Source organism: Choloepus didactylus, chromosome 19 (genome assembly GCF_015220235.1).
Source record: "Choloepus didactylus isolate mChoDid1 chromosome 19, mChoDid1.pri, whole genome shotgun sequence".
NCBI classification, from domain to species: Eukaryota; Metazoa; Chordata; class Mammalia; order Pilosa; family Megalonychidae; genus Choloepus; species Choloepus didactylus.
In genome coordinates this window covers 34,005,506-34,018,360 of record NC_051325.1, presented here as the reverse complement: position 1 = coordinate 34,018,360, position 12,855 = coordinate 34,005,506, and the positions used below count along the sequence as shown (strand labels likewise).

Here is a 12,855-nt window from a genome sequence, read left to right as displayed (position 1 = left end):
ATGACTCACAGCAAGGCCAAGAGTCCAGCAGGGGCCAGGTCAGTCTTGAACACCAGAATGAGAGTCCAGACCTTCTGTGTGAGGAAGTTCCCGCTGGCCAGAATGTGGAGAGGGGACTGGAGGCGAGGAGACCCCAAGCAGGGGGCCAGATGGGAGACAGCTCAGGTCTTTGGGGAGAGAGTAATTGGGGCCCAAACTCCAGTGGGGTACTTCCCCACTTCACATATGAGGAAACTGAGGCCCAAGAGCAAGGTGACTGCCCAAGGGCACATGGCCAGGTGGGACAGAACCTTCCCTCTCTCCAGATCTCATGGGGGATTTGTCCTTGGCATTCCCTTGGGTGGGAGGCCTGGGTTTCTCTCCACAGCACCCCCTCCAGCTGGATCTCCCTGAGGCCTGGGGGGGGGCCACCCCCTTCCTCCCTCCCTGGGAGCTGACCAAGGCCTTAAGGAGACCGTGTTCTTGGCACCACATGAGATGAGTAGAATGTTAATGTAATGGCTGAAACCCACCAAGGTCCTGGGGGGGGGAGGTCCTCAAATGACTGATGACAAATAAACTGCAGTGGTTTAAAATCTCTCTGGTCCCTTTAGTGGGATTCAGTGAGGGATCTGGGCCATGAGTCTACCCAAATCCAAACTCTCTGGACAAACAACACCAATGAGGAACTAGGGAGCTACTGGGGATGCGGAGCTTCCAGTGTTGCCTCCACACCTGAATCTTGCAGCTCAGGGTCCCATAGGAAGAAGCCTGTTATTCTAATGTTACCAATGGGGTAACCGAGGCTCCAAACCAGCCCAGCCCAAGCATAAGCATCTCCACGGCCCTACTTGTCAGCCCTTCCTGCTGCCCCCAGTCCATAGAATAACAGTCCAGCCAAGTATGGGTAGGTGCTGGCCCAGAGGTGGGAGGGGGGAGGCCCCAGGCTAGGAGCGGGGTACAGGCAGGTCTGGGATTTGGTCTCAGATTTCCAGCCACACTTTCCAAGACTCTGTGCCCTGTTGTTTTCCTCCCTTAGTCAACAAAATAGTGATAACAATGATAATAATAATAAAAACAAAATACCCACTATTTCCTAGTGTAGTGTTTCCTAGGTGCCAGGGACTGACAGGGAGATTTTGGAGCCAGGTAAATTAGTATGGGGGTGCATAAGAGAAAGGATGGACTGGTATTGACATGCAACACAGTTGGGCTTCTCTGAACCTCTGAGCTGGTAATTTGTACCTGCCTTGCCTCCTTTTGGCCCTAGATATGGTGCAGATCCCCTTCACATGCAAGAAACCATCTGATCTTCAAAAGAACTCCGTGAGACTGGTTCCTTTATCATTCCCATTTTATGGATAAGGAAAATTGAGGCTCTGAGAAGTTAAATGACTTGTGCAAAGTCAGTGCTAGTAAGTGAAGGAGCAGGACTTGAACTCTGGTCAGTCTGACTGCAAAGCCTTCCTACCACACACCTCTCCTTAGGCTCCACAGCTGAGCCTGTGTGAGGCCAGGCACACAGTCCAAGTTAACAAATGCTGCTTCCTGTCCTGTGCAGGGGTTAGGTCTTCCCCACCTGTGTCCCTGTCCTTCCAACCTTGTCTGGACCAAAGTCCCTGCTAGTTGGAGACTTGACTCCTCTCTACCGGTCCCCAGTCCCCACCTGCCTGGGGAGAAAGCCATGCAGAAAGGGGGTGCTCATATCCTGCTAGGCTTTAAGGATGCCTGGCCTTCTCCTTCTTTGGTTACTCTGTCTTGACAAGGGGGAAAAGCAGAACTCCCTGGTGTCCTTCCTAGTGGCAAGTGGGGCAGGAGAACAGGGCGCTTGGGCAAAAGGTGCCCAAGGTGAGGTGCCCGACACCACCTCCCACTCGGCCTGGAGAGTGGACGTCAGGCCCCAGCTGGAGACTGGGTTGGTGGTGAGCCTGTGGGGAGAGGCCCAGGGCCCAGGGTGGGTGCTCTGGGCGGAACCATAAGAAACCCACACACGGATTCGTTTAGGCAGCCTCACTGCCAGGGCTTTCCACAAGCCCATAATGGGTTCGGGTCACTCCACATCTCGTGGTTTGGAAGGCATCCACCTCTCTGTCTGCCCTCGGCTTCCTCGGGCTTCAAACCCCAACCCAGCAGGACCTGCCTGACTTAGAGCCAAGGCAGGATCCTCTGCCCCTAAATCCCCGACTGCCTCAATGCCTGGGATTCGGTCACTATTGCTTGATTCTTTTGCACCTTAAAGGTTTTCCAGACTTTCCCTAGGGAGAGCCAGGAGCAGTGGGAAACCTTCCTCTCTCACCAAGCCAGTCTCGGTTTCATTCCACAGTGAACTTCCTTAAACGCAGTCCCACCCTGTTCAAAACCTTCCTTGGCTCCTCATTGCCCTCAGGTCAAAGCCTCCTCCCCTCAGCACAGCCTTCCATGGCCTGGAAACTTCAGGAACACTTCTAGCAGAGTACACAGCCAACCCATAGCAGGCACTCCACAAATACGCATTTCCTTCTCCTGTCCCCCAAGACCCACAGACAGGGGGTTGGGCATTTTGCAAGGGACAGGGGCTGTGACTGTCCCGTTCCCAGTTCCTAGAAATGGACATGGCACCCAGTGGGTGCCCGATAGGTGCTTGTTGGCCATCCCAAGTGGGTCCCATCAGAAGGGGTCAGTGAGGTCTGGAGAGCAGGCACAGGCTTTGTTCCCCCTTTTTAGGAGCTGGGGCCAGAGATGACTCTTCACCTCTGCTTGGCCCTCTGGGTCTAGGGACAGGGGCCTTAGAGTGGGAGAAGCCCTTGGGGAATAAGGAGTCCAATGTTCCCATTACATAGAAAGGGAAACTGAGGCCCAAGGAGGGGTAGAGATAAGCCCAGACAAGAAGGGTTGGAAGGTGGCTCCTTGTACCCAAATTTGTCAGTCTGGGCTGGTATCATCCTTACTGCCACCACCTCCATTAAACACACAGTGAGGGACACAGCAGGCCCAAGGTCACCCAAAGAGTCAGGGGACAGTCTGGATTGGCTCCTCTCAGGACTGTTGTCACCATTATGCTCATGTTATTGTTCCTATTTCACAGATGGGAAGACGGAGGCTGGAGAAGGCTGAGGCCTTTCCTGTGATTAACGCGGAGGGTAAACAGGGTCTGGCTCTCCAGCACCACCCCCCAGCCCCCAGGCACGCCCGGCTCGCTCACCCGGACCCTGGGCCACGACGTGCACCAGGCGCTGCACCGACTCGAGCAGCTCGCGCTGCTGACGCTGCAGGAGGCTGGAGTTGCTGCTGGCGGCGCGCAGGCTGCGCTCGAGGCCCGCGAGGGCGCCGCTCTGGCGGCCCAGCAGGCGCCGCAGCTGCTCCTTCTCGCCGCGGAGGTTGGCCAGCTCGGCCTGCTGCTGCGTCTCCAGCGCCTGCACCCGCGTCTCCAGCGCGCTGCGGGGTGGGGGCGCCTCGGCGTGAGCCGGCGTGAGAGGGCTGGTCAGGCCGCCATCCCGCCACCGCGCGCTTTCCCCTGAGCCCGCGGCGACTCCGCCGTACCACTGAGCGCTGTGGCTCAGAGAGGTAGAACCGCTTGCCCCGGGTCACACAGCTCAGCGGTCCATGCCCACTGAGGTAGGTACCTCTATACTTGGCATAGAGTGACGGGAAAGAAAAGAGTGAAATGACTTCGGGTCCAGTCGAGGGAAGAGACGTGGAAAGGAGGGACAGATAGCCGCTACCAAACCCCAAACACGCACGCCCTTTGACCCAGCAGCCCACTTTTAGGCTATGACCTCCAGGGAGCATGCGCAAGAGTGCTGGCTGGGGTGTTGCCTGTAAGAGGGACAGGTGGAAACGGCCTGGATTCCCAGCAGCTGGACTGGCTGAGTCTGTTCTGCTTTGGCCTCACTGAAAATGTTTTGAGCCATGAAGAAGGAGGCAGAGCTCATATATTGGGAATTGGGAAGATGACCTGACTCCAGGTAAAATGTTCCAGGCCCATCAGTGCCCCTAGTCTAACTCCATGCCTGTGAAGATGACAGAGAAGGAGAGAGAGAGTGAGAGAGAGAGAGAACAGACATTTATGTAAATACAGAGTGATACAGGTAAATGTATAGAAAAAGGCATGGAAAGACACAGCAAGTCCAAGTTGAGCCCTGTGTTACTGAGAATGTGAAAGAAAACTGGCTAAGCACTGTTACTTCTGCAGAGCGGGTTTGGGTGGATGGAGATGGAGAGGAGGGAGAGGGGAGGAGGTGGAGGGGACACGATCACCTTTTTTTATATAGATCTCTGTTGTCTGATGATGTTATAATAAACATGGGGCACTTTTGTAGTGGGTTAAAAAAACAAAGAAGTGTTGTAAAAAAGAAAGATGCTTTTGACTCATCTCTTCCGTTTCTAGACATTTTCTCTTACAGGTTTACTCACACATGTGTGAAATGATAGATGTAAATGTTATTCATCATGTCCTTGGATGGATTAGTAAAAGACTGGAAATGACCTCAATATCCATTAATTGGAGACTGGGGAAATAAATTTTGGGCCAGCTGTTCAGTGGAATGCCATATGGCTGGAGAAAAGAATGGGCAGGTCCTCACAGGGAGTTATAGAATCATGTCCAAAATAACTGAAAAACAACAAGGGTCAGAAGAGTAGTGTGCTATATTTGAGTTTAAAAAGAATAAAAATGGAATATGCTTACCTATTCATATTTGTTTGCATATGCCTAAGAAACTGTGGAATATCAGCTAGGGATATCAGCTGCTCTGTGAAGATAGGGGTTTTTGTCTGTTTGTTCACTTCTGTATCTCTAGTGTCTGAAATAGTGCCTGGCACATGGTAAGAGCTCAAAAAATAATTGTTGGCTGAATGAATGGAAGGGCACACAGGAAACAAGTAACGGTAGTCACCTCTGGTGTGGATGGGTGGGTGGATAAGGAAAAGAGACGGGTGGGAGATGTTTTACTATCTGCCTGATTATGCTGCCCCATTCCCCAGAGCAGAAGGAATTTCTCCTGGACCCCAAATTATGCCAAAGGAAGAGAGTTTGGGCACACTCAGGCTCTAATCTCTTACTGATTACTGATGGAATCCTCTAGCCACATGGATTTCTAGGCACCTGGTGCCAATGCTGAGTGATTGACAGCATCCCAAGCCTTGCCCTCCCCCAACTTGAGGTGGGGGGATAAGAATAAGAAGGTGGACAAACTGTCATTAACTGCACCCAGATGAGAGGGAGCTGGCTGTCCTTATGGCCTCACCCTGACCCAGCATGAGTTGAGCAACATCTCACCCTGTTGACAGGCCGGTGGCTCAGTCAGTGTGTGGGTTTGTTCTCTTCCCAGAACTCTGAGCTTGGCAATTTTTTCTCCACTCAGCTCAAAACCTGAGATGAAATCAGCTTCAGATGTCAGATCATCTGTCTCATCTATACTCATAGCTATTTTTTTTTCTTTGTAGTATAAAGGGTGTTCCCCTTGTGCATATTTGCTTATAAATGCAGAGATTATCTCTGATAGTGCAGCCGAGAAACTGGTAATCATAGTTGTTTCTGGGATAGGGAACATGGTGGAAGGTGGCAGATTTATTTATTTACAAATTATTAAATCAAACTAAAATTTACAGGATGAATACTATTATATGTGAATGATATCTCAGTAAAGCTGTTAAAATTACAGAATAAAGGCATGCATGCATGCAGAAAGAGAGGAAGGAAGAAAGGAAGGAAGGAAGGAAGGAAGGGAGGGAGGAAAGAAGGAAGGAAGAGAGGGAGAAAGAAAGATGTCCTGAGTCCCAGGAAAATGCCTGTCTCCCCCCAACCCCGGGGCCTACCCTGGCCTTCAGCTTCAGCCTGGACTCTAACTCTGGTCCTAGTCCTCAGCCAAGCCCTGGCCTAGGCCCAGCTCTAGCTTCAGTCCTAGCTCAGCCTCCAAAATGTTCCCTCACCCCAGTCTTAATCCAGACCCCTGGTCCTGGCAGCAGCCCCCATCCCAGACACCAGCCCAAATTCAGCCCCCAGCCCTAACCCCGGACACAGCCCTGGCTCAGCCCTGAGGCTCACCCTGGATCCCACCCCCAACCCGGTCCCAACCTTGACTCAAACTCCAGCTCTGCCCTGAACCCCATCCCCTGTCCTGGCCCTAGGCCAGTGCCCACCTGTTGAGGCCCTGCAGCTGGTGGAGCTCATGGCCCTGCAGCAGTAGCTGCTTCTCCAGCTTGTTGGTGGACAGCGAGGTCTGCAGCAGCTGGATCTCCATTCTGGACGTCTGGTTCAGGACCTGCCCGGCAAGCAGGAGGGAGTGGGGGGCCACGTAAGCCCGGAAAGGAGCCAAGCAGCCATCCTCTTACCCACAGGGCCTACCATTTCAGAAACTTGCTGACCTATTTTTTCCCTCCTGATCATTAGTTCATGGTCATTCATTCATTCACTCAAGCCTAACAGAGCATATGGTCTGCTCCTTAAATTTGCTCTTCCCACATCTTCTCCATCTCTGCAAATGGCAGCTCCACTCCTCCTGCTATTCTGGCTCCATGCCCAATCCATCCACAAGTCCTGCAGCTCCATCTTCCAAAGGGGCCACTTCCTCCCAGTCCCTGGCTCCCAGCCCCACTCCATCTCTGCCCCAATCACCTAGCATCCTCCTCTTGGCCCTCCCTGCTCCCACCCTTGCCACCTACAGTCCATTCTCTACTTAGCAGCCAGAGGCAGCATTTAAAAATGTCTGCCCTCTGCTCCAAACCCTCCTGTGGCCTCCAAACCATGCAGCCGAAAAGCCCCAGGCCTCACCGGGGCCTGCAGGGTTCTGTGGCACTATCTGCTCCCCACTGCCCCCAGCTCACTCCAGCCACACTAGCCCCCTTGGCATTCCTGGACTCTGCCAGCCTGGCCCCACCTCAGGGCTTTTGCCCCTGGCTCTTCTCCCTGCCTGGAACTTTCTTTCGCAGTATGCCTGGCTCCAATCTCACCTTCCTGGCCTCGCTGTCTGAAATCCAAGCCCTCCTGCTGCTCCCAGCACACACTGCCTGTCTGTCTCTCTGCCATGCTGTTTTTCTCTTTAGGACTGTCACCATCTAACATATACTTCATTATCTTGTACATTTTCTTTGTGCTCCATTAGAAAGAAAGCTCTATGGAGGTAGGAATTTGTGCCTGTTGTCTTTACTGCTATAGACCAGAAGTGGGCGTCTTGAACAGTGGCTGGCACGTGGCAGGGCTTCAGTAAATATGGGCCCATTTGTCATTCATTTTTTATCCATCCAAACCTACCTTCCCATTGATTTGCATGTTCCTCCCCTCCCTCCTGCTCCGGCAGCTCTTCTCGGAGCCCCACGGCCCACTACCATCTAATGAATGAGGAATTTCCCATCTTCTCCAATGTACCGTGAACACTATGTGCTCCCATGTCCCTTCTCCCACCCCCGTGCCCAGCACAGACCAGGCACCAAGTGGGTGCCCAGGAAATAGTTTGGAAATGGGTGAAGGAAGGCATTGTGCCTGGGGCCTTGTGCTGTGCCCTGTTGGGGCATGTGGATGGGGATGGAGGGAGCCAGGAGCAGAAGATGGCTTTGTCTAAAGAGAAGACTAAGGGGTGTGTTGCATTAATTAAATGGGAATTTACTGAGTCTCTACTCTCTGTCAGGTGCTGTGCTGGGCACTGGAGTTACAGAAGCAGAAAACTGGGCAGAAAACCCAGTGCCTGCCCACCTGGAGCCCATGGCCTGGAGGGAGAGAGTTTTATGACTGGGAGGGCCATCAAGTAGGGAGCACAGGGATGACAGGCCCAGAGGAGGCCCTGCCCTCCCTCACCCAGGGACAGCGGTCAGGGCAAGACAACTGGGCTGAGAGCTGGGCCGTGAGCTGGCCTGGCTAGCCGCAGGCTTCCTCGGTTTCCACCCACCGGCCCACCGCTCACCCGCAAGTACCTGAGCCTCCACGTCGGTCAGCTTGAGGGTCTGGGCGGTGGTCTGGTTCAGGAGGCTGGTGCCCAGCTCGAGCATGGTGGCCGTCTGGTTCTGGACCATGTACTGCTGGGCCTGCGCCAGCTCCGACCTCAAGTTCATCTGGATGTACCTCTCTAGCTGCGGGGAGACCGTAGGCTGGGATCATGGGGTGGGAGCTGGGGGAAGGTGCCTGGCCCTTCCACGTATCTCCATGGAGGAGCGTAATGCAACCAGGGAGGCCTTCCTACCACGGAACATGCCAGGCCAGATCCCCATCACCTCCCGCCTGGATCTTCCGGTAGCCTCCTCCCTGGCTCTCTGCCTCCACCCTTGCCCCACACACAGTCCATCCTCCACTCGGCAGCCAGAGGGATCCTGTTAAATTGAATTCAAGTCACATCCCTCTTCTGCTCCAAACTTTCCCAGGGTTCCTGTCTTACTCATGGGAACAGCCAGGTCCTCCTCAAGGGTGTGTGTCCCTCCCTGACCTGGCCTCCTGGGCCACTCTGATTTCCCCTCCTGCTCTCCCTTGCTCACTCCAATCCAGATGCACCAGCCTCTACGCCAACCCTTCAACACAGCAACCACATGCCAACCTCTGGGCCTTTGCACATAATTTCCTCTGCCTGGAACATTCTTCCCCCAGATAGCTGTGAGGCTTACTCCCTCCTGTTATTTAGGGTCTCTTCACACCACTTATCTCCCCTGACTTTTTAGGTAAGTGATAAAGTCACACAAGGCCCTGAAGAAGTTTCCCTATGTATTTTCTAGGAGGTTTATAGTTTTGGTTTTTATATTTAGGTCTTTGATCTATTTTGAGTTAAATTTTGTATGCGGTGTGATGAAGGGGTCCACCTTCATTTTTTTGCATATAGATATATAGTTTTCCCAGCACCATTTGTTGAAGCATCAATTCTTTCCCCATTGAGCATACTTGGCACTCTTGTAAAAAGTCAGCCATAGATGTGAGGGTTTATTTCTGAACTTTCGATGGTCTGTATGTGTGTCCTTGTGCCAATACCATGCTGTCTTGATTGCTGTAGCTTTGTAATAAGTTTTAAAATTGGGAAGTATGAGTCCTCCAACTTTGTTCTTTTTCTCAAGATGGTTTTGGCTATTTGTGGCCCCTTATCCATCCATATAAATGTGATGATTGGCTTTTCCATTTCTGCTAAGAAGGCTATTGGAATTTTGGTTGGGATTGCCCTGAATCTGTAAATGGCTTTGGGTAGACTTGATATCTTAACAATATTTAGTCTTCCAATCCATGAACATGGACTGTCCTTTCAATTATTTAGGTCTTTTTTTATTTATTTCAGTAATGTTTTATAGTTTTTTTGTGTATAAGTCCTTTACATCCTTGGTTAAATTTATTCTTAGACATTTGATTTGTTTAATTGCTATTGTAAACGGAATTTTTTTCTTGATTTCCTCTTTGATTGTTCATTGATAGTATATAGAAACACTACTGATATTTGCATATTGATCTTGTACCTCGCGACTTTGCTGAATTCTTTTATTGCCTTTAGTAGTTTTGTTGTGGATGTTTTAGGATTTTCTATGCATAGGATCATGTCTTCTGCAAATAGGGAAAGTTTTACTTCTTCCTTTTCAATTTGGATGCCCCCCCCCCCTTTTTTTTTCCCTTGCTTTATAGCTCTGGGTAGAACTTCCAGTACAATTAATAACAGTGGTGACAATGGGCATCCTTGTCTTATTCCTGATCTTAGAGAAAGCTTTCATTCTCATTGTTGTTGAGTCTGATGTTAGATGTGGGTTTCTGATGATATGTCCTTTATCATGTTGAGGAAGTTCCCTTCTATTTGTAGTTTTCTAAGCATTTTTATCAAGAAGGGATGCTGGATTTTGTCAAATGCATTTTCTGCATCAATGGAGATGATCATGATTTTTTTTTCCCTTTGTTCTATTAATGTGGTGTATTACATCAATTGATTTTCTTATGTTGAACCACCCTTGCATACCTGGGATAAATTCGCCTTTGGATTACACACCTTGGTCACCTTTTAATGTGCTGTTGGATTCAGTTTGCTGGTATTTTGTTGAGGGTGTTTGTTTCCATATTCATAAGGGATATTGGTTGTAATTTTCTTTTCTTTTGATATCCTTATCTGGCTTTTGTTTTAGGGTGATGCTGGCCTCACAGGGTGAGTTCGAGAGTGTTTTCTCCTCTTCAATTCTTTGGGAAGGTTTGAGAGGATTGGAGTTAGTTCTTCCTGGAATGGCTCAGCAAGCCTCCAGGTGACTCTGAGGCATGTTCAAGCTCAAGACCCACTGGCTTAGAGATCACAGAGGAAAAGGGGCCCAGAGAGACAAGCACCTCACAGCTTCTCAAGGACTCTGTCCCTGTGCTCCGTCCTTCCTCCCCTGCTTCATCAGCCCCCTGCAAATGTGCTCTACCAGCTCCCATCTTAAAATCAGAAAACCAACCATTAAAAACCTTGGCCCCCACCCCCCCCCAATCCCTCTGCTCCCCTTAACAACAAGCCTCTTGAACAAGTTGTCTCCCTTTCCCACCTCCATCCCCACTTTCTTTTTAAACATCAACAATTTTGTTAGGGTGTATTGCACATATACAAAAATGTATAAAGAATAATACAAAGAAAAACTTAATGAAAAGCTGCATATCTACCACTCCCAAGAAAAATAGGACCCATAAAGTTGGATCCTCCTGTGCACCCCTGAGTCACCTGGCCCCAGCCCCGACACTCCCCTTTACTCTTCAACCAGCCGTCAGGACCCTCCTGGACTCCGAACTCTAGGGACATGACTGTGTCATCTTTCCTAAAGTCTCAGCAGCACTTGGCCCAGAAGGCCACTCCCTGCTTCTGGAAACGCTTCCTGGGTGCCACCCTCTCCTGGCTTTCTGCCTACCTCCCTGGACACCCCTTCTCTGACTCCTGCTTCGCCTGACCCCTACCTGCTGGGGGCTCCCACAACCCAGTGGGAGGGCCCTCATCTCCCTGTGTAGTCTCTCCCTGGGTCAGGGGTCTTAGGAGAGGACCGTGGGATCTGTGAAGAGAATTCAGGGGGAGCAAGAACTTGGGTGAGTAAAAAATTGCATCTTTTGTTCACTAACCTGTGGTTAAAAGTAAGCGTTTCCTTCTGTTATAAACTTAGGCCACAAGCCACAGCAGTATAAGCAGATCTGTGACTTCATGACAACACAGTTGTTACAGCATCTTGAAATATTATTTTCACTCATCATTACTTAGGCATTACAGAAATTATCAAACCCACGGCTGGATCTTGTTTTTAATGTTACAACTATATTGCAGATTTGACTCGTAATATTTCGATTTCCATTTCTGTATTATTGGGTATTTGTTCCAGTTTGCTAATGCTGCCTTTTTGCAAAACACCGGAGATGGATTGGCTTTTATAAAGGGGGTTTATTTGGTTACAAGGTTACAATCTTAAGGCCATAAAGTGTCCAAGGTAAGACATCAACAATCGGGTAGCTTCATTGGAGAAAAGCTATTGGCATCCAGAAAATCTCTGTTAGCTGGGAAGGCATGTGGCTGGCATCTGTTCCAGAGTTCTAGTTTCAAAATGGCTTTCTCTCAGGATGTTCCTCTCTAGGCTGCAGTTTCTCAAAAATGTCACTCTTACTTGCTCTTGGGGTGTTTGTCCTCTCTTAGCTTTCAGGACCAAGAGAATGCTTTCAAAAGCCATCTCCAAAATGTCTCTGTAAGCTGCAGCTCCTCTCTCAGCTCCTGTGCATTCTTCACAAGTGTTCCTCTTGGCTGTAGCAAGCTCGCCCCTTCTGTCAGAGCTTATATAGTGCTCCAGTGAACTAATCAGGGCCCATGCTGAATGGGCGGGGCCATACCTCCATGGAAATTATCCAGTGAAAGATCTCGCCCACAGTTGAGTGATCACATCTCCATGGAAACATCCAATCAAAAGTCTCCAACCTGATCGACACCAATATGTTTCCTGCCCACACAGACTACATCAAAGATAATGGCATTTTGGGGGACATAATATATCCAAACCAGCACAGTATTCTTATGCTTTTTTTTATGCATATAAAAGCATTATTCTGAGAAGGTGCCCATAAGCATCACCAGAAGCCAAAGGGTTAGGACCCCAAACACGTTGGGGCCTGTGCCCCAGGTGCTAGAATCCCTCCTAGGACTTTCACATTGCCCCTCTGCCCAGGTCTCCATCTCCCACCCAGACTTCTCCCTAACTGCTTGTCCCACCCACTCATCTCCTCACGGGCATCCAATGAGCAGCTCAATCATACAACATCTGTCATGGAACTCATGATTCTTCTGTTCCCGCCTATCGTGCTCAATCCCCTGGCAAGTTCTGCCCACTGTGATTCCAACCCGCCTCTCAAATCTGTCTGCTGCACTTGACCCTCATCTCCACAGGGCTGCCTGCTGGTGCCCTCCCCACTCTAACCCCACTTAGCAGACAGGACTATCATTGTAAGATGTAAATCATATGAACATCCTCTGCTTTCCATCACAAATATTATTATTATAGAGACCAAAGCCCTCAAGTCTTGCTCGAGACAAACAGATTCTTCGCACTCATGGTCCAGCGGATAAATGAGTGATTCCTCCTCACTCGAGGCCACCTTCCCGAGCACATCTACCACCCACAGGCTCCTGGGGCTCTGTGGAGGCAGGAAGCAATTAAACCACTGTTTCTGAGCTTAGAGAGTTTAGTTCAACTCAAGCAGTGTTTACTGAGTGCCTACTGTGTGCCCTCGAGATACAGTGAGGGACAAGGCAAACCAAATCTTTATCCTCAGGGGGTCTTGGTCTAGTGGGGACACAGAACCATGACTGTGACATTAGAAGAGGGACCTGCCTTGTAAGGTAAAGGCTCTTTCACTCCCCTCTGTGCCACGCTGTCCCCAGGTTTGCATCCTGACTCCTCCACCTAGTAGCTGTGTGATTTCAGGCAAGTTCCTTGCCCTCTCTGTGCCTCAGTCCC

General features: G+C 50.3%; 1 protein-coding gene across 1 annotated transcript in view; it reads right to left on the bottom strand.

Annotated features, from left to right (window-relative positions):
- Positions 1-12,855, bottom strand: part of ANGPT4 (angiopoietin 4) — a 39,566-nt gene that overhangs the window by 10,279 nt on the left and 16,432 nt on the right. Inside the window, exons 2-4 of the mRNA XM_037811456.1 lie at positions 7,867-8,022; positions 6,100-6,221; positions 3,161-3,393 (exon numbers count right to left, since the gene is read on the bottom strand). Of these exons, the coding sequence (XP_037667384.1) occupies positions 3,161-3,393; positions 6,100-6,221; positions 7,867-8,022 (511 nt within the window). The remainder of the gene's footprint in view (positions 1-3,160; positions 3,394-6,099; positions 6,222-7,866; positions 8,023-12,855) is intronic.